The sequence below is a fragment of the Cydia fagiglandana genome, chromosome 17 (genome assembly GCF_963556715.1).
Source record: "Cydia fagiglandana chromosome 17, ilCydFagi1.1, whole genome shotgun sequence".
Taxonomy (NCBI): Eukaryota; Metazoa; Arthropoda; class Insecta; order Lepidoptera; family Tortricidae; genus Cydia; species Cydia fagiglandana.
In genome coordinates, this window is record NC_085948.1 from 2,428,929 (window position 1) to 2,456,605 (window position 27,677).

The 27,677-nt window shown below is 38.2% G+C and overlaps 3 protein-coding genes across 6 annotated transcripts in view; 1 reads left to right on the plus strand and 2 right to left on the minus strand.

The window, feature by feature from the left end:
* Positions 1–27,677, minus strand: part of LOC134672787 (tRNA (adenine(58)-N(1))-methyltransferase non-catalytic subunit TRM6) — a 193,673-nt gene that overhangs the window by 156,959 nt on the left and 9,037 nt on the right. The window lies entirely within an intron of this gene.
* On the plus strand, positions 195–10,595 carry LOC134672765 (recQ-mediated genome instability protein 1-like). Its single transcript, XM_063530708.1, has 7 exons — positions 195–363; positions 444–640; positions 1,369–1,465; positions 1,861–1,973; positions 4,157–4,297; positions 4,548–5,215; positions 6,591–10,595. Exons 1-7 carry the CDS (start codon positions 281–283, stop codon positions 6,732–6,734), a joined length of 1,443 nt encoding a protein of 480 aa, XP_063386778.1. The 5' UTR covers positions 195–280; the 3' UTR covers positions 6,735–10,595.
* On the minus strand, positions 7,849–27,219 carry LOC134672763 (ubiquitin carboxyl-terminal hydrolase 16/45). 3 transcript variants are annotated; one of them, XR_010099385.1, is made up of 8 exons: positions 27,079–27,219; positions 26,058–26,905; positions 19,100–19,223; positions 18,504–18,654; positions 18,131–18,278; positions 16,598–16,702; positions 14,678–16,342; positions 7,849–14,547 (listed from the first exon to the last, which is right to left on the minus strand). XR_010099385.1 is itself a non-coding variant. In XM_063530706.1 (7 exons), the coding sequence occupies exons 2-7, from the start codon at positions 26,884–26,886 to the stop codon at positions 14,787–14,789; spliced, it is 2,913 nt and encodes a 970-aa protein (XP_063386776.1). In that variant the 5' UTR covers positions 26,887–26,905; positions 27,079–27,219; the 3' UTR covers positions 14,642–14,786. The 3 variants fall into 3 exon arrangements, 2 of the variants coding, with proteins under 2 accessions (XP_063386777.1, XP_063386776.1); XM_063530706.1 differs by lacking the exon at positions 7,849–14,547 and having other exon boundaries at positions 14,642–16,342; XM_063530707.1 differs by lacking the exons at positions 7,849–14,547; positions 16,598–16,702 and having other exon boundaries at positions 14,641–16,342.

A 27,677-nucleotide genomic window follows, 5' to 3' on the forward strand; every position in this document is an offset into this window, starting at 1 on the left:
AATTAAAATAGAAATTAGAATTATACGTGAATTGTTTTTTTCTCCTAGCAATACATTTAGTAAATAAAGCTGCCCATTCAATAACAAAGTTTAAATAATTTTGAACGTGTTAAAATTTTACTCAAACATACTGATTTTTTTACTATGTGACGGATGGTAATGTCATTGTCAAATCTGACACATGAATGACATGAATTCGTAAATAGAGGGAGTGCATGAGATGAAATATTGTTGTATTTTTATGTTTAGAAATAAATAATATGTACACTTTGGTTTTAAAATGTCATCAAGTAATTTAATAAATTCCGTACGGAATTTCCTAGCATCTAATTTTATGCGTGTTGAAGATGAATGGTTGACCGGGTAAACTTTCCACAAAACCCAAATATATCGTTGTTTATTGTACTTTTAGACAAAATTTCTGATTAAAATGCTTATTACAGATGTGTTGAGTATTTGACTGAGGATGGCAGCAACAATTACAGTGAGTCGGATATACAGAATCTGGCTAAAGAGCAATGGCTTCTGAACGATCTAAAAGAAATATGCCCGGGGTCTTTGCCTGCTAATTTGAAGAATCAGCAGAAAACCGTGATGAATGGGAGGTTCGCATTGCAAATCAACGCTGCCGTAGATATAGGTAACATAACCAGTCCTTGAATCAGCCGTGTATTTTTTACAATATTATCGAACGCATATATACAAAAAGTTAACCCTGGCACACATTTGCCAGTCAGAATTACAATAGAAGTCCATTAACCTTTTCCCCTACTGTATCTAGTCATTGAAATTTGAAAACCTTATTCCCTTATATCTTATACCCATGGTCAGTTAACACTTTGAGTGCCAAGCGCCCTATTTCCAATAAAAAATTAACCTGACTAGCAGATTCTTGGCACTGAAAGTATGAAGTGTATTGCTTGTGATCTAGAGAGGTCAGTAACCAAGACAAACCTTCAGTGCCTGATCAAAGCATTTTGATGCCCTAAGCATGGGTTGTCCATCAGATTCAATTGATTCCTGAGATGTTGGTGCCCCCTTACATACTTTGTCTTGGCAGTCAATTTATGCCAACATCAAATACAGTCAGTAGCAGAAGTAACTAAGCAGTTGAGGTGTTCAATATTTTGGTACAGTCAACATTAAAAATATGTTTACATTTTTCGCCTTATTACAAAGGAGTAGGGTGCAAAAGTGTAAACATATCTTTGAAGTCAACTGTACATGTAATTTTTTTTTTTCACATTTATTTTGAGCACCTCACATACTCTGCTTCTTCTACAGCTGACTGTACTTCTTAGATATAAAGCTGATATGGTGAACATGTGCTGATTTGAAATTTGAATGAAAACTATGTGTGTTTTTCAGGCACACCTGCATATCAGCAGTATATGAAACTCCAGAAAGTAAACACAGAAAACTTAGAAGCCACTACAAAGTTTGAAGATAAAGTGCCAAACCATAGGTAAGCGATTAAAAAAATATATGACATATTGCCAGACAAAATGCCTCGGGCGAAGCAAGTCCGTCTCACTCCAGCGACCGAACTGCTTCGCGCGGCAATTTCCTGGGGAAAGTTGCTCACTCAGTCAGTTTAGTGTTGATCACTGTTTGGGTCAATCCATTTGAAATAGTATGCAGTAGGTAATAACACCTTAGTAACCATAAAAAATGAAGTTACCTTTTGCTTTAATTTTCAATCCTTTTTTGTTTGGGTCAAAGGGGTACCAATTACCAATATAAAGGTTAGGAACCACTGCACTACAAATCTACTACATATAAATGAGTAAAGAGGAAATGTTTACTTATTTAAGTCTACCCTCCAGGCAGTGTTATATTTTGTTTTCCTATTATTTTCAGAATGATAAAGTTGTATCTCACTGATGGTGTTCAAGAAATATCAGCCATAGAATACAAACCCATGAGGAACCTCAGTTGCGACATCACTCCTGGGTGTAAAGTTCTCATTAAAGGTAAGTAAAAAAAATAACTCTGTATCTTTAGGTATTTAAATAAAAGAAAACAAATCTACCCTCAAATGGCTCCATAACATTCACTTTAATCTGGAACCCGCATGAAAAATCCTACACCTTGCTTTTAGAAAAGGTACAGAAAGCTTTTCTCCGTTTCTTATATAAAAAAACTTACGGGTATTACCCCTTTTTATACCCAACCAAATTTTTGCTGGGCATGCTACGCTTTAACTCCCTCGAGATAAGGCGTAATGTCAATCTAATGTCTACTACATCTAAAATATTAAGGGGAGAATCAGACTGCCTAGACTTGGTGACGAAAACGACTACCTTTTTTGTTCCCGACAACTACCTACGTTGTCGTAGCCATCACCTCCTAGATAATGGAACCATTCACACGACTGCACACCAGTACTCTCCAATTGTCCGTTCCCGGACACTCCTTAATAATTTCTTATCTTTTGCACCTAACTCCGACTTGTTTGCCGACGAAAGTCATAAACTTTTTAAAGATTTTTTACGTTTTTGCGAATCAAACATGTAATATCTTAGTAGCTTATTAATTGCTTTATTATTTACTTTACTTAGGTACTTAATTTTACTACTTGATTTTACAGTGCATTGGTGTTAGCTGTAATGCTGTAAAATTTGATTTCAATAAATATCAAATATCAAATTACACGATCAAATATGTATACTGCAAAACGTAATTCAAGACCAAAAAAAGTGAGACAATGTTGCCATTGCAATAATTTGTTTCTAAAATTGTAAATTCCTTTTGATAAATAATCACGCTAAGATAATTTATTTATTAGTAATTTTACTCCTACTATTTAAAAAAGTACTTTTATTTATTTATTTGTACATAAATACAAGACGCGCTAGTAAAAAAGTGGCAACATTTCTTACTTTTTTTGGTCTTGAATTACGTTTTGCAGTATAGGTTAAAGCAGGCGTGGCTCACTCCGCGATTTCGTCGCTTTGCTACAGGTAGCTAAAAGTGCATCCGTTCGACCCCAATTTTGGGGTTTGCCATAAGCCGCGCGTGGCGCTGTCGCCACCTAGCGGCCATATCTGTGCTGATCGTAACAGACGCGTTTTGTTAGAGAGTGAGTCTTCTGTACCTAGTACTATTATATATTTTGTGGTTAAAGGCAGTTCGTTCAGTGACTAATCCAGGCGTTTTTGTATTTGGTTGGTTAACCAACAAATGTAATAACTACCCGAAAATTTACAAATTGTTTGTTTACTTTTATTTAAATACCTAAAGATACAGACTATAGTTAAAGAAATAACCAACACAATTTACCTACTTCTAACCAAGCTTTACACAAAAATTGTTACACTGGCAGGGCTCAGAACCGGTTTTTTTTTAATAAACCGAAATAACCCAATATTTTTAATTATATTACGCTCTTTACGTAGGTCAAATCATGTATTTATTTAGGTAACAACTTCGTTTTATTCGATTAAATAATAAACCGGAGAACGAAAAAGAACGTAAATAATACCGGTATTTTATGTATGAAGATAAAACCGGTTCCGAGCCTTGTACACTGGTTTAGCATGATGAACAAACATTCGTTACAAATAGGTACTTTATTTTTCACTTTAGGCATTATTAAACTACCACTGGTTCGTAATATTATTTTCCATCGTTTTTTCACGGTAACGTACGAACGTGCCTTGCTAATTCAATCAGTCTCGGTACAAAAAGTACTATGGTTGACTGAAGTGGTACGACAAATACCAAAGACATATATAACTTCGTATAAGATGAATAAAGTCTAAGAAAAAACCGTGCCTCGGAAATCAAGAAAAAGTCATTCTCGGATAGATGGCGCACACACCTTTAGCCTATTCTCGGCTAGATGGCGTGACGACATCGTTTCATATTTAACAATTTTAACACATAGACATCAGTGAATGAACATGGGTCAAAATGGTATAAAAATAATAAAATCATTTATCCATATTATTCATATTTTGATAATTTTATACGTGTTTATTTTGAGTTATAGTCGTGTGTCGATAGATGGCAGTAAATTTACAGTGACTACAACATTTACTATGACAGGTCCCCTCTATACTATCTATTCTTTTTGCAAATACGAACGTTTCCGAGAAAATACGATGGAAAGCAATACACACCTCGTTTTAAATGTGGATACGGATATTTCCAGGTCCAATAGAATGTCGGCGTGGAGTCTTGTTGCTCACAGAAAGCTCTATAGAGCTGCTTGGAGGTGAAGTGCAGGAGATCGCTGTCTCCAACTCCTTGGCTGGTTTGCTGTCCAGCAAACTTGGCTTGCCTATGACTCAAGGTACAAGATAGTTGGAAATAAATTGAAAATAGTATTTAAGTGCTGGATAAATACTGGATTCATATAGCTATATAAAAAAAATTATACTTGATTATAATATCAATTCAGTGGTCATTGGTCAGGTGTCCATAAAAGATTTCCCACCAAAATGACGCGCCGTGCACGACAGGCGAGGCGTCCAAAGGATTAGAACTAAGCAAAAGCATTTTTAACACCACGCCACAAAACGTGATAATTTAATTATTTTTAGGCACCGCTGCAGATCTGAACACAACGGTCCACCGAAACGATATACCCCCACCACACTCCGAAATGCCTCCAGCCCGCGAGCAACGCTTCGAGCAGACATTTGACCCACCCCGACCCATAGCCGTCGTCACCAGCGTCCAACAAGCCAACTTTGCTGACGATGACATCGACGTAGACCAATTAGCAGCTATAGAAGCGCAATTAACTAATAAACGGTCATTAACTGACGATAATAATAAACCCGAGAAGAAATTAAAAATAGACCCTATTAGTACTCTAAATAGGGTCGATGATTACCCAGACGACAACGATTTATTCGCCGAAGACGAAGATTATTTAAGAGAGTTAGAATCTAAATTTGATACAGATCCTGTCCAGATATCATCTGAACCATTTACGTATTTAAAACTGATAAACGAGATGAGAGAGATAGAGAAAGCTGGGAGAGTATTCCGAGTGAAAGCACAGATAATGAAGCTATTGTCTAAATTGTCTGTGGGTAAGGAAGGGTGGAGTTTGAGGTGTACTATTGTCGATGGTACGGGGACTTTGGATGTGGATTTCACTAATAATGTTCTGTCTAAGTTGGTCGGGTATACGCCGCAGGAGATGAATCAGTTGAAGAAACAGATGGCGACGAATCCGCAGCTGAAAGAGAAGGCTCTCATGGTAAATTTTAGTTTTATATTTTATCGCCCGTTTTGCTAAACCCACAGACAAAACATTCTCTAGACTGAGTATAGTCGCGCTACTCCCTCTGCCACGCATACGGTAATTTTACTCCATGTTCAGTCAGCAGCAGAAGTTGCTAAGCGGGCGAGGCGTTCAAAATGATCTTGATGCGACTTTATTGTTAAGAGAATAAGAGCGTGTCAAGGTAATTTAGAACACCTCGCCCGCTTAGCAACTTCTGCTGCTGACTGTTCGAGTCGAAAATGTCTTTGTGTGACGTCCGTGTCTTTGAACGAACCAATCACGGCACGGGACTTCGCTCACCTCGTCCCGCGCACCCCCGCATTTTTGGCATCATGGGTTGCATGAAATAATTGCTCTAAACTCGGTCTAGAGGATTCCTAGTCTATGGCTAAACCTTGAACCAATCCTTGTACCTACATAGATTACATGGGTAACTAGATAAGTTTCGCAGTAGACAAATATATAAAACACAGAGGAGGCCTATCACATAAATACTTTTTACTTTGTGGTGGGAAAACATTTACTTTATTAAATCTACCTACTTATTAAAAAAATTGATTTAAACTTTGTATGAAATGATAATATTTGTAAGTCGTCTCTATCCCACGCCGGCATTTTCTAAGTTTAAATCTATTTTTTATAAGCAAATATAAAAATAAAGTATTACTTTCCCGCCAAACTTTGTCTATGGAAATATAGTTTTTTTTAAAGTATATGTGATATCTTTGTTTCATATTTGTCTATTGCAAAACTTATCTAGTGACCTATGAACCTTCATCCTTACCATCAGTAGGTACAGTCACCTGCAATAATATGTTACCTACTCTTCGAAGGCAGCAAAAATATGTGACACGCTTTTATGGCACTACAAATAAGAGTGCGAGATATTTTTGCAGCCTTCGTTGTGAAACATATTATTGCAGGTTTTTTAAATTATTATTACTTATGAATTGGCTTAGCCCCCATTCGCACGACAGCTTTTTCAACGCGCGTTAAAAAAGCGCTTGAATCTGTCCGCACTCTAAATTCGACTTAATAACCAAGGCTTAAAGTCGAAAATCGAGCAACGCTTTATAAAAAGCGCCACCGCTGTCGTGTGAATACATGGTTATCGATTTGTGTCATTCAAACGCTTTTTTAACGCGCGTTGAAAAAGCTGTCGTGCTAATGGGGGCTTACTCATGGCCACAGACTAGCCGAGGCGTAGACGTGGCCTACGATGGAGCGAGCTCGCCCAGAAGGTGCCTGTTTACTCTTGATTTGAAGGTTGCCGGGTTATAAGAAGGTGACTGTACATACGGCCTGGAAAATGGTTAAAGAAATAATATTAATATTAATTTGTCCACAGGCTCTCCAAAAGGCCAAGGAAGCTCTCCAGGTGTTATACTGCATTATAGAGTTAACTATGCTGGAAGTGCCCAAAATAACGTGCCTTACGCCATTCGATGGATCACACCTGGACTTGCTGAAGAAGAGGAAGACGAACTTATAGCATACATGGGGTGGCAATAGAAATTATCCTCTTGTATCTTTTAACAGTTAGCATCAAATATACCGGGTGTGGCCTGTATCACGAGCAAATAATTAAAACATAGATTGTACGCCTCAAACGGTGACACTTTTATTCAACATCTTTTAAAAATTATGAAGTATTTTTTAGACTCGCTATTTTTCATACAAAATAAATATTATCTTCACTGGACGCCATCGCCACGCCATATCATTGTGATTGACGTTGCTTGTCAAGCCTTAAACATAACAAAATTCGCAATACATTGCGTCTTAGAATAAACTTTAAAGTGTATTAAAAATCAAACCACAAGTGATTTTTAAAAATCGCTGAACAAATGTCGGTATGTATGAGGAAGTACAGCCTACAGTTAAATTTTTTGCTCATATAACAAGCCACACCCGGTATTATAGCTGCAAAATTGGTCAAATAGTTCTTTACACCATATATACTGCTAGAATATATTTGACGCAGACTGTACAGATGTAGTGCATTCATAGTTTTCCATCGTATTATCACGGAAACGTACGAACGTGTCTTGCTATTTCAGTCAGTCTCGGTACAAAAAGTACTGAGGTTGACTGAAGTAGCATGACAACGAACGGTTCCGAGTAAATACGATGGAAAACTATTATGCACTGCTGTATGATAAGCGAGTGGATGGTATAATAAGCATCCTGACCGAATTTTAGTCATCAGTTTAAAAAAAATTGGTAACAACTTTTCAGTTCACAATCGAGGGTTATATTTACTTAGGGGTCATCCATTAATTACGTCACACGAATTTCTAGGTTTTTTTACCCCTCCCCCCTCCTTGTCACACTTGGTCACATTTGGCAAACCCGTCCCCCCTAGTGCTAAACGTGTGATGTAATTAATGGATGACCCCTTAGCCATGAATTATATATCAAGATTCCGCATAAACCAGAAAATGTATTTAATTAATGTGTTGTCAATTTTGGATCCTTTTTAAGATTCTACTTATCACTTCTTTTTTTACATAAACGGATTATTTTAATTGACATTTGGACCAAAAATACAACGAATTAGACTACCTGTATTTAAGTCTACCTTCATTGTCAAATAAAACAACCTCGACGTTTTAAAATCATATTTATTTTAATACACAAGTTTAACGCAATAATATGTTTGGAGTTCAATATACAAAATTTATCAAATAATATATAAATCAACATAGACAACTAACTTAGCAGGAAATCTGGCAAATGCATAAAGTGGGCTAAGCTTACCCGGCTGCCCCAAAAAAGAGGGTTATGTGTTTAGAGTAACATTTTTAATAATATAGTGACTGCGGGTGAATTCATTAACTTCCGTTTTTGTCATTGACAATATTTAGAAATAGTTAAAGCGCCATCTACTTATATATTTCAAAGATACTTTAACCCTTTGACCGCCGTTGTCCGGTATAGAAGACAACGATAGAACGATACGCTGGCGCCGTCGTCTTGTATACAAGACACAAATTCAACCACTGAGTTAATGTGAAAATAATAACAATTGCAATTTCATTTACACTCGTGTTCATATTTAAAGTCTTTGTTTTTTCATTTATTTGCTTTTTAAGCCGCTATATAAATCCCTTCTTTTATAATAAGGCATTTAAAAAAATTGCTCCAATTTTCAACATTTTTCATGTTCCTCGTCGCCGTTGTCTTGTATAAAAGACAGCTAGGGATGGGAATGTTAACTCGATATGGGAATTTTTAAAGTAAATATAAAGTCAGAAATATGTTTTTATCTAAGTATTTGAACACTTGTTAATCGCCAATTTTTTTCAACGAATAGTAGGTAACTACTTACTAGAATACGTAGAACGAGAGTCAGATAGGCATAACTATATTTAAAGTTCAGGTAGCTTCTTTAGCTCTATAAAGTAGAGTCAGACAAGTAAATTTGCCATTGTAGATTGTGGACTATTTAATTGCAGAAGAGATAAATAAAAAAAATAATTGATGTTATTTTATAGCTTAGTGGGAAGGGATACACCGCAGCGACCGCTTCGCACAAGTGTGGTACAGGATCATACCTGTTTATCAGACTTTACTTTTATTGTTATAACATTGAAGTTAATGTGTAATTTTTTTATAACAAGTCGTTGAACGTTTTTTTGATAAGAGTTTACCTATAGATTAATGTAAACCAAACTGAAATTATAATGATCGATTCTAATTCCGGAATAATATCTTCACTCATAAAAAATTCAACCCACGTGTAATTTTCACTAAAACAGTTCCGGTATATTGACTTTATCGACACATGATGCGCAGCTTTAACGTTACGCCAATAAAGTTTACGTACCGACAAGCGCTTACGCCGTTGACCTAGAGACTATTATTAATTGATCCGCGCGGAAACAGTCCTTGTCGGTCTGCACTGCGGGCAGTCCATGGGCGCCGTTGTCTTGTATAAAAGACTTCTCGTACAGCCTAGTGCGGCGATATCACGTCTTGAATCGACATTGTTTAGTGGTTGTTTTTTATGTTAAATCCCTATATTTTAAACATTTTCGGGTGTAAAACATATGTTTAATTTTGGCAATTTGGAATGAAATTAAAACAGGATAAGAACAAAGCTAAATTAAAAAGATTTTTATTAAATATTGTAAATATCGATATCACTATTTGCAATCCCTAAACTTTTTATTAGTTGTTTACTTAAAATTTGCTCTGGCGTGTGAGTGAGCGTCTTTGCGGACTAGGTCCGGCGGCCAAAAGGTTAATTTACAACGAAATTGCGCTATCATGGGCCTATTGCATAATACATATAATACAAGCTAATACTAATATATACCTTGTATTTTATTATACAATAAACCCCTCCTTTTTTTATGAGTTTGTACTTTACGAGTCACTATATTACTAAAAATATACGTTATAAATGTTATAATGGTAAAACAAAATTGTCTAGTTATAAAAATCGGGACATTACTTTAGATTCTAAAATAACGTGTTTATTTCAGATTCCAAAATTCTAGGATTATCCAATCGACTAGGTCTAGATTGCCTATAACCTAATTATAATGTCAGTCTGAAATTTTGCAGGAGATCTAGATAGAACTAGGGTATCCCTAGATAGACCAATATTTAGAGGACAGGTATTCACAAATATCTGAACTAGACTCTATTGTTAAGGTGTTAGTGAATGCTCAGATATTTTTGAGCATCTTGTACAAACGTGACGTTCCACGGCAAAAGGTACCTTATGGCGGCTGGCGCTTACGTCGCATAGCACCGCAATAATATTGGAGCGGCATTAATATTAGCGAAAGCGCCAACCGCCATAAGGTACCTTTACCGGTGGGACGTCACAAATATATCTGTTAGGTAATACACTGCAAAATGGCGAAGACAGAATTATAGTAACCTTCTTAAAGACTTGAATATAGGTAAATCATAACATAGTAAAACCACAGTGTAAAAAAAGTAACAGTAGTCCGACGGCCATTGACGTGTACCGAGCTACTAACAATGCGATGTATGCAGCTCGGGTGCGCGCAAACCCCGTCGTCGAACGACTGTATAGACTGTGGTAAAACACTTCTCATAGAATCCTACTGTGGGGTTTATTTAACTCCAAATACTCCAATATCGTTAGCTTTTGGACTAAAACAGTATTCTTTTGAAATGCGTTTTAACTCAGTAGTAAAATTGATTCGGACGGCATTTGCAATCCCCGCTACGCTCGGGTTTCGATATCTGCCCTCGCCCTAACATTAGCTTCCTTGTGACACGATTAAATTTAATAAAATGCATGATAATGATGAGCGTCAACAAAACAATCAAATCAAATGGTTAAGAAATATTATCAATTATCAAAAAAGTTATCAATTGCAGAAGAAATAAGCTTAACACATTCATTGCCACTAAGTGCTACGGGTTACGCTCGTAGCGCGTAGCCACGGTTTCGCCGTATGTAGCGCGTAGTCGCCCTGAATGTGTTAAGAAATAAGTGTTCCGTAAACAAAGTTTTGTACGGAACACTAAAAAGTGCCACCTAGTTTAACTGCTGAAATAGAGGGCGCTGATAGTTCAGCCATGTTTTGTGGACACTGAAATGTCAAACATCAACTTTTGCAAGCCAGAGTTAGTGCATAAATGAACCTGTACAGCGCCATCTACACCGCGTTTTTATTGAATTCCGTTAACTTCGGGGTATGGTTAAGTACGTTTAAGAGAACTAAATGGCATAGTTAATTTTCAAAATATTTTTTTTTTGTTTTTTGAAGAAAAAAAGAGTTTATAAAGTAATTATAGCATATAGCGTTGTTGTAACACGGGCATTACATTTAACTCAACCAAACGATTGAAATCTGTGACATATCAATGTCATTTCGAACATCGATCGACCGAGATTGTACTTAAGTCTAGTAGCAAATGCATGAACTCATTCTAAACACTAATAATATGTAAACCGGCCCTAAGGCAAGTGTACACGCTTGTAGAGGCCTTATAGGAAAAAAATAAATTATCGATTATCTCCGAAATGGAGTTAATTAGAATATCGGTGTCTTTGAGAAAGTTACTTGATTTAAGCTCAGGAATGCACCCCTGAAATTAACGGAAATAAAAAAAAAACACGGTGTATTTCGAGGCATATTATTTTCTTAGGCTATACTTTTCTACTATTGATAACTCTTAAGCTTTGGTTTCCTCGGAAAGCGGTGCCGTCATGTAGCGGACGCAAAAAGACGGCCGTCTTTAAGGTGAGGACATGTGGAAAGTTCCACGGCGTCATAGCACACCGTCAGCCACCAACGTCAACACCGCTCTCCTAGGAAACCAAAGCTTTATTAAACGATACCGATGTTTTGTCAGCTTTTAATGAGGACTTATCAAACATATTAAATCGGGTCACTCACGTATTTTAATTCTCGAGTCGAGTCGAAATATGCTTCACCGATTCGTTGCGTGTTCCATTTTCGAAAACTTGGCTGTGGCGCGGAACAATCATTTCATGACACGGCACCCGTGCCATGCGCCATAGAATATGATGACACGCCTGCCGTGTCATGCGCCACACGAAAACATTGATGACGCGGCAGGCGGGTCATCAGCAACGAATCGGTTAAGTCTGCCAAGGCGTGCGCCCATTGAAGTCCTCGTTATGTAGCGAAACATGTCGAGCAATTTTCGACTTAAAACGTGAGTGACCCGATTAAATATATTAAATTTGAGAACGACTTAGCAGTAAAATGTTATTCGACATCACATTACAATAAATAACTATGCTACTTTCATTACTACGAATGGCGTTACCGATATTGTACCAGATGTATACAGGCTTGACACTGCAGTGGAAGACTATGGAGAATATAGGACGCACCCTATATACCTATACAGGGTGATTTAAGAGACGTGAACAGGAACAAAATTGTTAACTTGAAAAATCATGGTCATCATATCGCTGGCCCAATATTACAGGGTTCTATGTTTCATTTTTATCCAACTGACATTTGAACATTGTCATAGTGACGGTTTGTATGACAGTTTGCTGAATAAAATATTGATGTTTGACATTAAGTCAAATTTCAAGTATCTTGAAAATGTAACACAGAACCCTGTAATATTGGGTCAGCGATATCACCTTTGAAACAAACAAAATCGTAGTGATAAATATTGTGACCAAATTTTATAAGGGTTACCTAACTATATTACGGTTGTTTTATTTGATCCCGTCAGCTAGGAGACCATATTAGCAAAGTTTGTTAGAAAACTGCCTGTAACGCGTTCTATTAACATGCTTGGTAGATGACCTAAAGTAAAGGGCATATGATAACCACGAAATATTATTGAAATGCCATAACAACAGAGTTTCAAAAGTGACCCAAGAAAACGTAACCATGGCAACGAGTAGCAAGAAAAAGTAACCCTATATCTTATTACCAAGCTAGAAACTTTATATCAACCTGTCTAAGTTACCCTTATGACTTGTTATTCTGTTCACGTCTGCCGAACCACCCTGTAGTCCTTCGCTCCCGAGTTAACAGGGCCACAAAACAACAAAAATGACAAACATAAATACAGAAAAGAATAAATACGTTAAAAAAACGAACGTCTCGTAACATTTAAAACTTAGTGAGAACCGCTATGTAACGTTCAAGAGTAAAATAACTTGTAAAATGAAAGACGACTTAATATTACGTCTTATGCGACACGCGGACCCGACAAAAAGACGCACCCATACAATTGAAGCTACGCTCTCATTTTAAAATGGCATGCTTAAATTACATGAAACTTGGCATGAACATTTTATGTAACATACATCTTTGTCTGATAAGTCGCCATCAGTATATATCGGAGCGGCTAAGGTGCTCAAATATATGTGACACTGTAACGCCTTGACAGAGGCGTGTTTAGATGTTTGTGAGCACCTTGGCCGCTTCAATATATCTGATGGCGACTGTACTAGTTTTTGTATGTAAAACTGCTCTAATTGCTTAATATTACAATTCTAGCAACGAAACCAGACATAGATAGGGTAATTCGCCAGTATGTGGCCACTTTTAGTAACTGGCCGCCCTAAACTAAAAATGAATTCTATTTACCTATAAACAGAATTCATTTTAGTATAAGGTTCCAATAACTGGCCACCAAAATGAATTCTATTTATAGGTGAATAGAAATCATTTTTAGTTTAGGGTGGCCAGTTACTGGCGAATTACCCTATGTTACTTTTGAATGTCATTTTAAAATGAGTGTAACTCCGATTGTATGGCGGCGCCTAGGTCCGTATGACTCTTATGCGAGTAACTATATATATCGCAGTACATCAATGCACCAATCAGTACCATAATTCATTGTTATCAATTCCTTAGTTTATACGACGTACGTTTTCATCTGCAATGACTAAGTTCCGAACTGAAGTGACGTCGGAAAGTTTCAGAGAAATTTCCACATTGAAATATTTCGGAAACTTATGAGTTTGTATGGGGATTGAAATTATCCGTTTCCTAAATGAAAGTTTCCTGAAATTTCCGGGAATTTTTGAAACTTTCCGCAAGCACATCTGTTAAGAGTCGTATTAATAAAATGCAATCAGATACCATACAAGTTTCAACCCATTCAGCGTTATGACTGTCATTTTGCCTCTACGATGAATTTTCTCTACACACCGGGACATTCATGTTATAGGCTATGACCATTTTAGCAGTGAATGTGTTAAGAGGAGTGAGCTGAAGTCCTAAACCTAAAACCCATATTGATCTCTAGTAACACGTCTGATACTGAGTAGCTACGATCCAAATTGTGTTAGTATCACACGTGTGATACTATACTCTGTATCTTTAGGTATTTAAATAAAAGGAAACAAAATCTACCCTCAAATGACCCGTTAAGCCAGTTGAGGGTAGATGAAAACATTACACGATCAAATAATGTAGGTTAAATTCAGGCCGTTCAGTGACTGATCCAGGCGGTTTTTTAATTGATCGGTTAACCAATAAATGTTATAACTACCCGAAACTTTACAAATTGTTTGTTTACTTTTATTTAAACACCTAAAGATACAGACTATAGGGCGCTCCACGGGTTAACCGTTGAATTAGTGACATAATTAAATCATGTGTGTATGAAAAAATTATATACATAGGTTCAAACTAAAGCGGTCGAAACTGGACCTCAAAATTAAACGAAGAACGCAGCTTACTTTTCCTCTTTAAAACTAGAGTATGATATCAGTTAACTGTCTATTCTATTAATACGAGAATAAATGTGTACATAATTGAGGCGTAGAGCCGTAAAAAATACAATATGTGACGTTCCACGGCAAAAGGTACCTTATGGCAGCTGGCGCTTACGTCGCATAGCGCCGCATATTGGAGCGGCGTTAATAATAGCGTAAGCGCCATAAGGTACCTTTAACCGTGGGACGTCGCTAGGACAGCGTTTTGGGGCGAGCATGGTTACCTGTCCTAAGGATACAATAAACAAAACAGAGTAACACGGATCACCGTGGCAACCAACTAGGAAAAGGAAAAGCTAACAAGCTATATACAGCACGCTGGTTAAATTAGGCTTATAGGATCCTCTCGTAGAAGAGTAGGTAGGCCTGCGCTCTTAATACTTTATCCTCGCTCACTTCCGATACCATGCTATCAGAGACGTAGTACCACTTGCCAGGCGGGGAGTCGGGCATAGGTGCTCCTTCACCGGACTCGTATCCGGAGAGTTCGGACTCTGAATCAGGCTCTGGTGCTTCTTGGGCTTCAGCGGCAGGCACATTAGCGCTTTTAGGTAGGAAGCCCCAACGAGGATGATCGCGTCGCAATGGCGCCCGAACCTTCACGTATGCAACGTAATGCCCACCGTGCATGCCTCCGGAGTGCTCAACGACTCCATATAGAGAGTACAGTACTTGTTCCTGTGTCCGGTTGATGCCGGGCTGCTTGCGAAGCTTGTCCATGGCGCAGAACGGTGCCAAGTCCAAGATGGCCGGGAAGTCCACATGCTTGGACATTTTCCTGAACATACAGCGAGGTCCGAGCTGGAAACGCTTCAAATGTAGAATGAGGATAGCCGGAGCACTGGCCACTAAGAAGCGTTTAGTAGCATTTGTGTAGACTGTTTTTCCTCCTTCCTGGCCTTCCCGCTTAGTACAAGTGTCACATCCAACTTTGTTGTTCCCAGTAAGCAGTTCCAAAGCTGTGAACTGGCTAAGGCAGGAGGCGACGCTGCATTCGTCCTCGTCGCACACATGGCGGGTCGAATTGCGGGAGTAGGACAGGAAATCCATGAGGCCTTTGTCGTCAGCGCCCCCGAGCGTCGGCCGCGGTAACGGGGCGGGCAAAGCTGGGGCCGGAGGGACAATTAGACTCTTCTCTTCCATATCTAGTTTGAGCTTATCAAGTTTATTCGTGACTTCGACATGATTAGTCAGTTCTGTATCTGCTGGTTTCGCATCAGGTGGGGACTCATAACTGCTGTCTCCGCTCTGTTCTAGCAACTGCCTTGAGCCAGCTACACTGATCCCCCTAGATACAACTTTATTCGTATACTCTGGAGCGAAAGCAATCCTGGATACAGGTCTCTCCGGTTCCGTTCCCGGACTTGGTTCTGTTAGCTCCAAATTTATCTCGCTTGAAAGCGAACTGGGACTACCAAGCTCCTTATTATCAGTTGGAGAGTCTACATGGTCAACTGTCTCTGTGGAGTTATGCTTAGTGGCTTCAGGGCTTGCTACTCCAGAGTCCGGATTGGACAGGTTCTCAAATGGTGCGAGAGGCTTGTATTCCAGTGGGACAGCCATAGTCGACGTGGATGAGTCAACATACTCTTTCCCATTCTCTTCTGGAGTTTCCTTTTCGGCTAAATGCACCGGGCTGGTCCGGATGGAGTCTGAGCTTATGACTTTTTCTGAATTATACCCGGATTCCATATTGAGGTAATGAGCAAAATTGGCAGCAGTGTGGGCGATGGCCTGGGTTCCGACGGAGGTACTGTGGGTGTCTGCTCGCCTCGGAGCATCTTCTAGGTTATCTTCTACGTCGGCGTCGGATTGTTCGGATGAAGACTTGCCATCTTCTTTTTTAGAGTTCGCGTCGGTAGTGGTTTCTTCCTTTGACGTGGAATTACCTGGAAGTATAGAAGTTGGTGAGAAATGTTACCCTTTTAGCTTCAGTTTTAAGCTGGGAATTATATAAGTGTGGAATACTATAGTCGCCATTTACACAATAAATACATCTGTGAAAAAGACATATGTATAAGCAGTATTGTAAAAAAATTGCAAAAGAAAAGTCTCTGTAAAAAGTGGAAAGTGTCTGTGTAAGAATGCCCTATAATAATTTTTTTTATAGCAATATGGTAAGCGTCGTAAGCCATGCTATGCACCTTTGTTCTTGCGCGCCGCTTTCCTCGCCGCGATACGCTCCTTCTTGAGCTGGTGCTTCGAGGGCTTATTCTCTTCCTGAGTGTTGTACTGATTGTACATCTCCTCTGAAAATACGGGGTTTAGTCAGTACACACAAATGCGATTAGGGGCAAGCTGGTAATGTTAGTACACATAGGGAATGTCTATTTTTTACAAGCTTTTCTTTACTTTCACCTGACCGTTGTCTGTCTGTCTGTTTGTAATCAAATCTTGCAAGTTAAATTTGATCCACTTCCCGGTTTCCGATTGAGCTGAAATTTTGCATGCATGTATAAATCGGATGACAATGCAATATTATGGTACCATCGAGCTGATCTGATGATGGAGACAGGAGGTGGCCATAGGAACTCTGTGATGAAACAACGTAACCCAATTGTGTTAGGGGTTTTTAGAATTGTCTCGATGAGTATTAGTTGTCTGTCGTAAGAAAAGTACAGTCAGCGATAAAAGCTTGTACCAAAAATGAAATTTTTGGCAAATTCTTGTTTTATCAGTTTGTTTTCTTGCAAGCAACATCTGTACAGTCAGCGTCATATAGTAGGTAGCATCCAAAGTATTCAAATAGTTCGGTACACCATACATATTGAATGGTGTACCGAACTATTTGAATACTTTGGATGCTACCTACTATACGACGCTGACTGTACCTTATTTTTTTTAAGAATTTGGGCAATTTGTAGTAAATAAAGTCCATGCTTCACAAATTTAAGGTAACAAAAACAATACGGGTTCAAAAAAAGCCGTCACTCAGACCAGTATTTTTACTGGATCTTATCAGAAAATATGTGGAAACGGAAAAGTTTCATTACGACATGTACATTCATCCATTTCGTATTGCGTTGCTGAAATAATTAGAACGTGTTCGTGGAAATGTTCTCAATAAAATCTCAAGGAGAACATCATTCGTAGAGACCAATCCTACATCTTTACATAGTTTGCTCGGTAAGATATACACATACCTTGAAAAGCCAAATCTTATCTTAGGCGATTCAGCAACCACGTCGCTCTTCAAGCATATCTTCTATATGAGAAAGATTCTTGAACTGTCTGGAATCAACCGCCTCACATGGCGACCCTGCCTCGCTATGAGTATTGTGTGTACCTACCAGTGGCGTGCAGTGGAGATAAGACTTAAATCGGGCTCTAGAAGAGTCATTCTTGAAGGAATGTAACGCAAACTATAAAAATCGGCAACTTTTTTTTTGGTCATTTTGTATGGACTGCCTACCCTAGTGCCTACCCTTTTTTGTATGCACTGCACGCCACTGGTACCTACATGTAGACTTACCGTTGGGGGTTTTCCTGTCATTCTTGAACCGTCTGGAATCAACAGCCTCACATGGCGACCCTGCGTCGCTATGAGTATTGTGTGTACCTACATGTAGACTTACCGTTGGGGGTTTTCCTGTCATTCTTGAACCGTCTGGAAGCGTCACCCGCCTCACATGGCGACCCTGCCTCGCTACGAGTATTGTGTGTACATGTAGACATACCGTTGGGGGTTTTCCTGCGAACAACCGCTGGCGGCTGCGGACGGGAGGCGGCGACGGGCAGCGACAGGTCCAGGAAGTACTCCGTGCGGTCTGAGTGGTTGAAGCACTCCTGACACTCCAGCGTGGACACGAGGAAGCCGCGGAACACCTGCAACCAGAAATATGACAAAAAATTAACATCGAAAATTGTTTTCAAACAAATGCTACCTAATTTGAAATGACAATAACAGACTTCCGCAAGACCCACCAGGAAGTAGAGGCCTTTTAAGTTTTCTCTTCTATGATTGTTGTTGCTATTTTACAGGTTGATGTAAAATAGCAACTTAGGTCTGGTAGCGTCTTAGGTCCTCCGATCTGGAGCTTGGTCACTAACCTGTTCCGGCCTCAGCATGGTGTCGGAAGCCTGCTGGCCGTAGAACTTGACCTTCTGCTTCACCTCGCCGTCCACCTTGGACGGGTCAACCTTGGAGTTCATGCCCAGGCTGTTGAGAATCACGGACTGGTAGCGTCTTAGGTCCTCCGATCTGGAAAATGGTACAATTTATTGATTTAATAAGTAATTGTTATTGTTTGGTATAGTTTTTTGGTGGTTTTGCTAAAGATATTATATGTCAGTCGTAAGGCTGGAAGAAGTATGAAGAGGCCGCGCAGGACCTTAATCAATGGAAATAATTTCTGTAAGCCCTACGTCCCTGATGATAAATGGACACCATTATCATCATCATGTTAGTTAATATGCTACATACACGGTTGGGAAGTCTCGACAAGCAATTTAGCCCCCCCACATCTAGCGTCTTTCGAGCGTCGGCGTCTAAAACTCTATGGCCGCTGGTCGACGCAAGGTCGACGCAACTGCGCAGCGACGTCATTTTCCATAGCGCTGACCAGACGCCGACAGACGCCGACGCTCGAAAGACGCTAGATGTGGGGGGGGGGGGGGGGCTAAATAAACAAATCTTTGGAACACACCTGACGGCCTCTAGAAGATGCCTCAGCAGCTCATGGGCGTCGTGCTGGTCGCCGCCTCCGAACTGAGGCAGTTTGTTCACCAGCGCCGAGAGCAGTTTGCGAGGAGTGTACACGCCACCTTCTCCTGAAAACAAAAACAATTGGGGTATTATACTGTATTTAAAATAAATTATTTTACACCATGCATGAAATAAAGCACCAGATAATTATTAGAAAAACACAGATAGGAGTTATTTTTAAACATAATTTCTATTTAATACATCGGATAGAAATATAAAAAAAAAGTAGGTGAGTTGACCGTGACGTCACGATGTAATGTTTCATATAAATTCCATATTAGCAAATCATTGTGAGTTCTAAAAAAGTAACTGATTTGACTAGTAGGAAAATACCCTATTCTCATTGTAATATTTGTAATATCATGATTTCCATGTGTATTTTGATAAAGTATGTGTACTGTAATATTAGAACGGTTGTTGGCAATTTCTATCTTGACAAAAAGTAAGTCCTCATTTTTTATTGTATATCTTTGCGGTTTTTTTTGTATGGCGTGATGCACCAGTTCGAAACTCAATTATTTGTACAAAAAATGTCCCAATTTGATACCATAAAAAACATAGCTTTCAAGAATAACTGTTTTTTTTTACATAAAAATAAGATTTGTCTGAAGGTGGAATACAAGTTTTGCCATTTCTATGCACACTCCCCAAAATGTATCCAATACACTAAAATCATTGCTCAAAGAACTTTGAACACTCTATTAGTTCTGAAAAATATACTGATATGATTTTTCAATAAAAGTATATGTAGCCGGCAACAAATCATGTCAAAATCAATCAATCAAGTACAGTCGCCATTAGATATATCGGAGCGGCCAAGGTGTTCACAATATCTGAACACGCACTCTAACGCCTTGACAATAAAGGCGTGCTCAGAAATTTGTGAGCACCTTGGCCGCTCCAATATATCTGATGGCGACTGTACAATCCACCATGGCAGTCTTCAAACTGCATGGTATTATGTTTGTTATGGATATCCGTTTACACAGCCTTTAGCCATGAGTGATAAACAAACTTTGTGAAACAGACTCACATTTGTTTTCATAAATTTACAATGTTGATGTAAAGTGTTATTTTATTTACTATGAACAGATAAGGTATGAACTACACGACAGTGGAGTTTTAGTAATAGGGTCCCGTTTGTACCCTTTGGATACGGAACCCTAAATAAAAACAAGCAGGTGCCACTGTAATTTCAGTGCTCTTATCTGTCATAAGCATAACAATTAGCAATTAGTAACATAAAAGTTAGTGAGTGTTGTTATCTACTAAATAACGCAATTCTTTTATCATAAGGTCAATGTGATGCCTATATGGATAGCATTATCACCTTGGGAGTATTGATGTCATTGCTATGTGGGCTGTTGTGTATATCAAGAATGTGGCTTATGTGGAGTCCTATGCCTTTCTTGGTAAATTGGTCAAAGTAATTTATTTAAGTCTTTATCTGGTTTAAGGTTGTCTGGAAGAGATCGCTTTTTAGCTTGGCTGCCTCTCTCTTTAAGCTGTATCTTTTAAGGCCCCTGTACATATTGGGCCAACGCTGGCCAGTCCAAGGGACGCAGCCATGCGGTCGAATGAGATAGCAATATCACTTGCTCCCTCTAACGCAGCGGTCGGCAACCAGCGGCCCGCGGGCCGCATGCGGCCCGCCAACCTCTCGCTTGCGGCCCGCGAGCCTCCCTGGCTATTTTGTATGTAGTAATGACGATCGGAGGACGATGGAGAAGGTTGGAGGAGGCCTTTTGCCAATAAATGGCACACAGACAGAAAAAAACGCAAGAACTGTAGAAAAATAATGCAATCTACTGTCTGAAATAAAGGATTATTACATATTACAATGACGATCGACAATGTCTGCTAAAGTCACAAATATTACCAAAGTGTGGCCCGCGTCATCTTCGTTAACTACTCTGTGGCCCTTGGCTGCTAAAACATTGCCGACCGCTGCTCTAACGCATAAAAGCGTCCCTTGGACTGGCCCACACAGGCCCAATATGTACAGGAGCCTTTACAGAGGTGTGCCAATGAAGAGTATTCTGTCTATCACTACACCTTATAATACAAAGTCCCCGCGTCTGTCTGTGTGTATGTATGTTCGCAATAAACTCAACAACTGCTTTCACTTATCAATACACTGATTCTTGAGGAAGTTTTAGGTGTATAATTCGTAAAAATCGGTTAAGGCATTCAGAAGTTATGATGGAATAAAGAAACTCACTTACATACAGGGTGTCCCAGAATTCGACGTCAAGCCGTAAACGGATGATAGACCAAGTCATAACAGTTATAATAAAAATACAAAAATAAATCCAAGGGTGTGGATTTTTTAGTAAATTTTTAAAGTGACCATAATTTTTAAAAAACATGAGTTGGATTTTTTTTTGTATTTTTATGATAACTGTTATGACTTGGTCTATCATCCGTTTACGGCTTGACGTCGATTTCTGGGACACCCTGCATATACATACAAACATGAATGCTGAAAACAATACACTCTTTTTGTTCGGGCAGTCGTGTAAAAATTTGTTAAGGTTTTGTGTAACCCATGCGAATCCGGCGGGTCGCTAGTAGGACATATGTATGTCATCTTTTTGTATTTTTTTTCTTAAGCAGAATTTTTCACAGAAGTGGCAATAAGGCTTGAATTGACGAGATTTTGGGTTATTAAATCCTATGTCCTTTATTGTCTGTTTGCCAAATTTATTATTATGAAAAAGCTTAACTAAGCTGAGGAAATAATATCCAAGCTAAAATGTTCACATTTATAACATTAATAGCATAACTTCCTGGCTTGATTCCAGAACAAAAGAGGTAAGTACCAAGACTGATACTGTTATCAAATGCATATGTCTAATGACACGCAATAGACATGTGCGTACAATAAGACGAGTTTAAAACAAAGCAACCCAAACTGGGTCATTAGTCAGCTAATTATAATGAGTATCGTATTACAGGCAGAGTTGCCATGAACTGTTGAATTAGAAATCAGTGTTAATGACCTTTGAACTGAAGGATGTTATGTTAAAATACTGTATTTTACATGATTCTGTTGTTAGTTCTGTAGAATAATTAAAGCTTATAATAAAATGTTAGTTGTTTTTGTTGTATCTTCTCCACTTTGACTTATTTTATGTATGGAGGCAATATATTATTGTCAAGAGAGATTTTGTATCATCATTTGGTCAAGTATTGGTATTTGGTAATCACCATACGTCGGACTCCAGCGGGCATTTTCGTGGCATGTCAGAATGTTAGGTAAGGTTCGCAATTCAATCAATTCTTTTTCGAGTATTTGTACTTAGTATTTGGTACCTAGTATTTATAATGTGAAATTCCAAATATCATAGCAACTAACTGCGTTATTTATAAACGTACTTGGACTACTAGACTAGACATAAAAATTCAAAATCGCTCTCCTTCTTGATTCGACTGGCAAATCATATTACTTTTTGGCAACCGGGTTTTTTATCCTAATTAGACCCCGCAGAATCCGAATTTGCCGGTTGCTCGATCGAAATCTTGACCGGAAGTGAGATATTTGACATTAAAGGTCCCTTTTTTTAGTTTTTCGTAAATAACTCTTAAACGGAGGCGCATAGCAAAAAATGTTCTATTACATAAGTAATCTGCATAAAATTGCCTACAAGAAAGATTCAGTACAATTTTTCGTTAGGATCAATATTCAAAGAGATATTAACACGGGAAATTTAATTATAATCACTTCGAAGGTCCCTTTTTTTAGTTTTTCGTAAATAACTCATAAACGGCGGCCAATATCAAAAAATGTTGTTAAACGATAATAATCTACACAAATTTTTTAACAAAACAGATTCAGTACACTTTTCGCAGGGATCAATATTTAAAAAGATAATAAAGAGGGAAAGTTCTAGTATAATGAATTCTAAGTTTCCTTGTTTTTATTTATTCGTTTATAATTTGAAAAGTATGACTCATAGCAAAAAAAGTCTTATACCTAAATAATAAACATAAAATTTCCTACAAGAGACATGTAGAACACTTTTCGCTAGGATCAATATTTAAAAAGACAAAGCAGCGGGTAATTTAATTATAAATAATTTTAAAGTCCCTTTTTAGTTATTTGTAAATAACTCGTGAACGGTGTCCCATAACAAAATAGGTTTTTAAGAATAAAAAATCTACATAAAATTTCCTACAAAAAACACTTTGAACACTTTTCTCTAGGATCAATATTTAAAGCGATACTAATGGAAGAAAGTTAATTACAATCAGTTCACAGGTCACTTGTTATTAGTTTTTCGTAAATAACTCGTAAACGGTGGTCCTTTGCAAAATAATATTCTACATAAATATTAAACATAAAATTGTCCACAAAAAAGGTTCTGTACACTTTTTCGCTACATTCAATATTTAAAGAGGTATTAAAGGGTGTAAGTTAATTATAATCAATTTCCAGGTCCACATTTTTAGGTTTTCGTAAATGACTCGTAAAATAAGGCTCATAGCAAAGTAAGTCCTTAATGTTCTTGTAAATAAAAAATCGGCATAAAATTTTCTATGAAAACATAATGAACACTTTTCTCTGGGATAAATATTTGAAACGATATTAAAGAAAGAAAGTTCATTACGATCAATTCACATGTCACTTCTTTTTAGTTTTTAGGGTTCCGTACCTCAAAAGGAAAAAAACCGGCCAAGCGCGAGTCGGACTCGCGTTGCAAGGGTTCCGTACACTACCCAAATTTCAACAACGTATTTTTATATGTGAAACGCGAGTGAATTGCCATTAAAAAACCCGTAGGGGTCGGTTCAAAAACTAAGTAATGTGCGACTCGCGCTTGACTGCATATTTCTAATAGGTTTTCCTGTCATCTATAGGTAAACCCAGTAGTTTCGGAGATAAAGCCCCCCCCCCATAGCCAAACAATGACCATTCCCCCCCCCCCATTTATCCGTTTTCGAGTCATTTACGAAAACCTGAAAATAGGGACTTGGAAATTAATTATTATTGATTATTGAACTTACCCTCTTTAATACCTCTTTAAATATTGATCGTAGCGAAAAAGTGTACAGAACCTTTTTTGTGGACAATTTTATGTTTAATATTTATGTAGAATATTATTTTGCAAAGGGCCACCGTTTACGACTTATTTACGAAAAACTAATAAAACGTGACCTGTGAACTGATTGTAATTAACTTTCTTCCATTAATATCGCTAAATATTGATCCTACAGAAAAGTGTTCAAGATGTTTTTTGGAGGAAATTTTATGTAGATAATTTATTCTTAAAAACCTATTTTGCTATGGGACATCGTTTACGAGTTATTTACAAATAACTAAAAACCGGGCAAGTGCGAGTCGGACTCGCGCACGAAGGGTTCCGTACCATAATGCAAAAAAGGAAAAAAGCAAAAAAAAACGGTCACCCATCCAATTACTGACCCCTCCCGACGTTGCTTAACTTTGGTCAAAAATCACGTTTGTTGTATGGGAGCCCCATTTAAATCTTTATTTTATTCTGTTTTTAGTATTTGTTGTTATAGCGGCAACAGAAATACATCATCTGTGAAAATTTCAACTCTCTAGCTATCACGGTTCGTGAGATACAGCCTGGTGACAGACGGACGGACGGACGGACGGACGGACAGCGAAGTCTTAGTAATAGGGTCCCGTTTTACCCTTTGGGTACGGAACCCTAAAAAGGGACTTTAAAATTATTTATAATTAACTTACCCGCTGCTTTGTCTTTTTAAATATTGATCCTAGCGAAAAGTGTTCTACATGTTCCTTGTAGGAAATTTTATGTTTATTATTTAAGTATAAGATTTTTTTTGCTATGAGTCATACTTTTCAAATGATTAACGAATAAATAAAAACAAGGAAACTTAGAATTCATTATACTAGAACTTTCCCTTTTTATTATCTTTTTAAATATTGATCCCTGCGAAAAGTGTACTGAATCTGTTTTGTTAAAAATTTTGTGTAGATTATTATCGTTTAACAACATTTTTTGATATTGGCCGCCGTTTATGAGTTATTTACGAAAAACTAAAAAAAGGGACCTTCGAAGTGATTATAATTAAATTTCCCGCGTTAATATCTCTTTGAATATTGATCCTAGCGAAAAATTGTACTGAATCTTTCTTGTAGGCAATTTTATGCAGATTACTTATGTAATAGAACATTTTTTGCTATGCGCCTCCGTTTAAGAGTTATTTACGGAAAACTACAAAAAGGGACCTTTAATGTCAAATATCTCACTTCCGGTCAAGGTTTCGATCGAGCAACCGGCAAATTCGGATTCAGCGGGGTCTAATTAGGTTAAAAAACCCGGTTGCCAAAAAGTAATATGCTTTGCCAGTCGAAATCGTTTTGATGAAAAATATGACCAGTCTATACACATAAGTCATAATGACGCATGTCAGCTATTTATTTGTTTTTTAAGTGGCCACTTCAGTGGGCTATCAGTCATCACTTCAAAGAGTATTTACGCATTAAAGATGAATAAATGATAACGGGTAACTAATTTAACTAACTATGTTACAAATACTAGGTACATTATAATACTCGTAAGTTAAGATTTTTTTTGTAAACCTTACCTTGCCCTCAAACTGCCCCCTATAGTCCGACGTTTGGTAATCACTAATCTGTTTAATCTGAAAAATTCATTATACTTTATCAAAGCAACGTAGTTGTTTAGAAATGAATTTTGTTCAATTGTACTTAAAAGGTGGCAATACTGAAAAGGTGCTTGTTAATATTGAAAACTTTATGTAAAAAAATCTGAGAATAAGGTGTTTAGTGGAGTGGTTAATATTACTGGAATGAAATGTTATTAGAATACACCGAATCTCTGTTAAAATAAATAACAGCCTTAAATAATCAAAAAAAAACAAAAATGAAAATAGTTTCATACCTGATTGCAAATCTGACAAAGTCTCCGCCAATGTCCTAGTCAACGGTCCCCACTCGGACAACTGTCCTGTGATAGGGGGCAGCTCAACCTCCTTCTCCTCTCCATCCAGCTTCATGCTCAACTTGCCCCCGGGCAACGTGAACTGTTCCCCGGTCGCCGACATCTCTTGTAAGACTGGCAGCAGGTACGGCGTTTGGACTAAACACTGCATGACCGAGTTGAAGAAACAGGTATTTCCTAAGTTAGAGAGACCTCTCACTCGCTGCGAGGTAAATCCCATGGCTTTGTCTTTGCCTTTGAAAGTATAATCAGTTTTTATTATTGTCTCTGGCGGCGGCAGTTCTATTGGCGGCAAGGATTTCGTACTGCCACCAGATAGAGCCTGCTTTTTAAGGTACTCGATACATTCATGTAGCTTTTTAGAGCTTGTGGCTGTGACCTCATCATTGCAGTTGTAACAGTAGATTGCCCAAGTCGTGGTGTTGGCGGTTAGCGCGTGCGAGTCCGAGTGCGGGCGGTTGAAGTGGTTCAAAGCGTGCTGGTTACGAGCGCGACCGCAGAGCTGCGAGCCACATCTTAAACACATCCACAAGGAAAGATCCTCCACAAAATCTGGGTCAGACACCTCCGTTTTCGTACTCTTCAAACACTCCGCGCACTCCTTCTCGAAGCCTCCGATCTTCAGTGCCTTCTTCAGCCGAGTCAGGTCGACGGCTTTCGCGACGTGAGGACATGCGGACTTGACATTTTCGTCACACGACTCCGTCGATTCGTCCCCGTTCTCCCCTGGGTCGCCTTGTCTCTTTTTCCACTTAATCGTTTTTCCCATAACTAGGTCAGAAGACTGCCTGCAACACGTAACGAGATACGTTTATAGAATATCCGCATGGATACAAAAAGAGAAAAATGACAAATCTGTGTCGATAGCCATTGCACGCGTGACAACGCACTATCTTCCCGAAAGTTAATTTATAGCAGCACTGATGCCAAATGTGTATTAATACAAAGGTACAGCACTTACAGTTACATGTGAAGAAAGGTTATTAGACTTAATGCCACGAAACTCCAGTTAAGTTCCGATCTTTCTAAATTTTGTCAAAAGAAAAGTAAACCACGACCGTCAGACATCTTAACAATGTCACCAACATAATGCAATTATAAAAAAAGTTTAGTTAAGGGGAAGTCAATCTTATTGTGTGATGTGCTTGCATTGGATTTTAGGCTATAATTTAATACAATTTCATTAAAAAAGTTATTAAATTTAGATCAATATTAGTACTTTAAGTAAAATAAATGTCTAGATGAGTTGATTTTATTATATTAAAGAACTGTACCGCTATTCGGAACCTAATAATAATATTGAGAATGGCAACCCTGTTGTCGGTCGTATTGTCCTTTTCTAGCATATACGTCCCTCTCTCTCCCACACTCCCACCACACAGCAGTTTGCTTTTTGGCGGTTGTCGCAAAAACAAATTTCCAACTCATTGGCTTGCTGTTTTTCCATCTGGAAGGTCGTGAAGCTAAACTGCTGGTGAGTTTTTGAATTTGTACCCCAGTTTAGCTGACTATATTGAAAAACAGTTTCTAACGGCTTTTGCCGTTCGAAATAAATATTTA

Coding starts and splice junctions, on each gene's coding strand:
- LOC134672765 (XM_063530708.1), top strand. CDS start 281: ATGTCATCAAGTAATTTAATAAATTCCGTACGGAATTTCCTAGCATCT. Junction 1,466..1,860: donor GATAAAGTGCCAAACCATAG/GTAAGCGATTAA, acceptor TATTATTTTCAG/AATGATAAAGTTGTATCTCA. Junction 1,974..4,156: donor GTGTAAAGTTCTCATTAAAG/GTAAGTAAAAAA, acceptor GGATATTTCCAG/GTCCAATAGAATGTCGGCGT.
- LOC134672763 (XM_063530706.1), bottom strand. CDS start 26,886: ATGGGAAAAACGATTAAGTGGAAAAAGAGACAAGGCGACCCAGGGGAG. Junction 18,655..19,099: donor CATCTTCTAGAGGCCGTCAG/GTGTGTTCCAAA, acceptor ACCATTTTCCAG/ATCGGAGGACCTAAGACGCT. Junction 16,343..16,597: donor AGCGGCGCGCAAGAACAAAG/GTGCATAGCATG, acceptor CTATACTTCCAG/GTAATTCCACGTCAAAGGAA.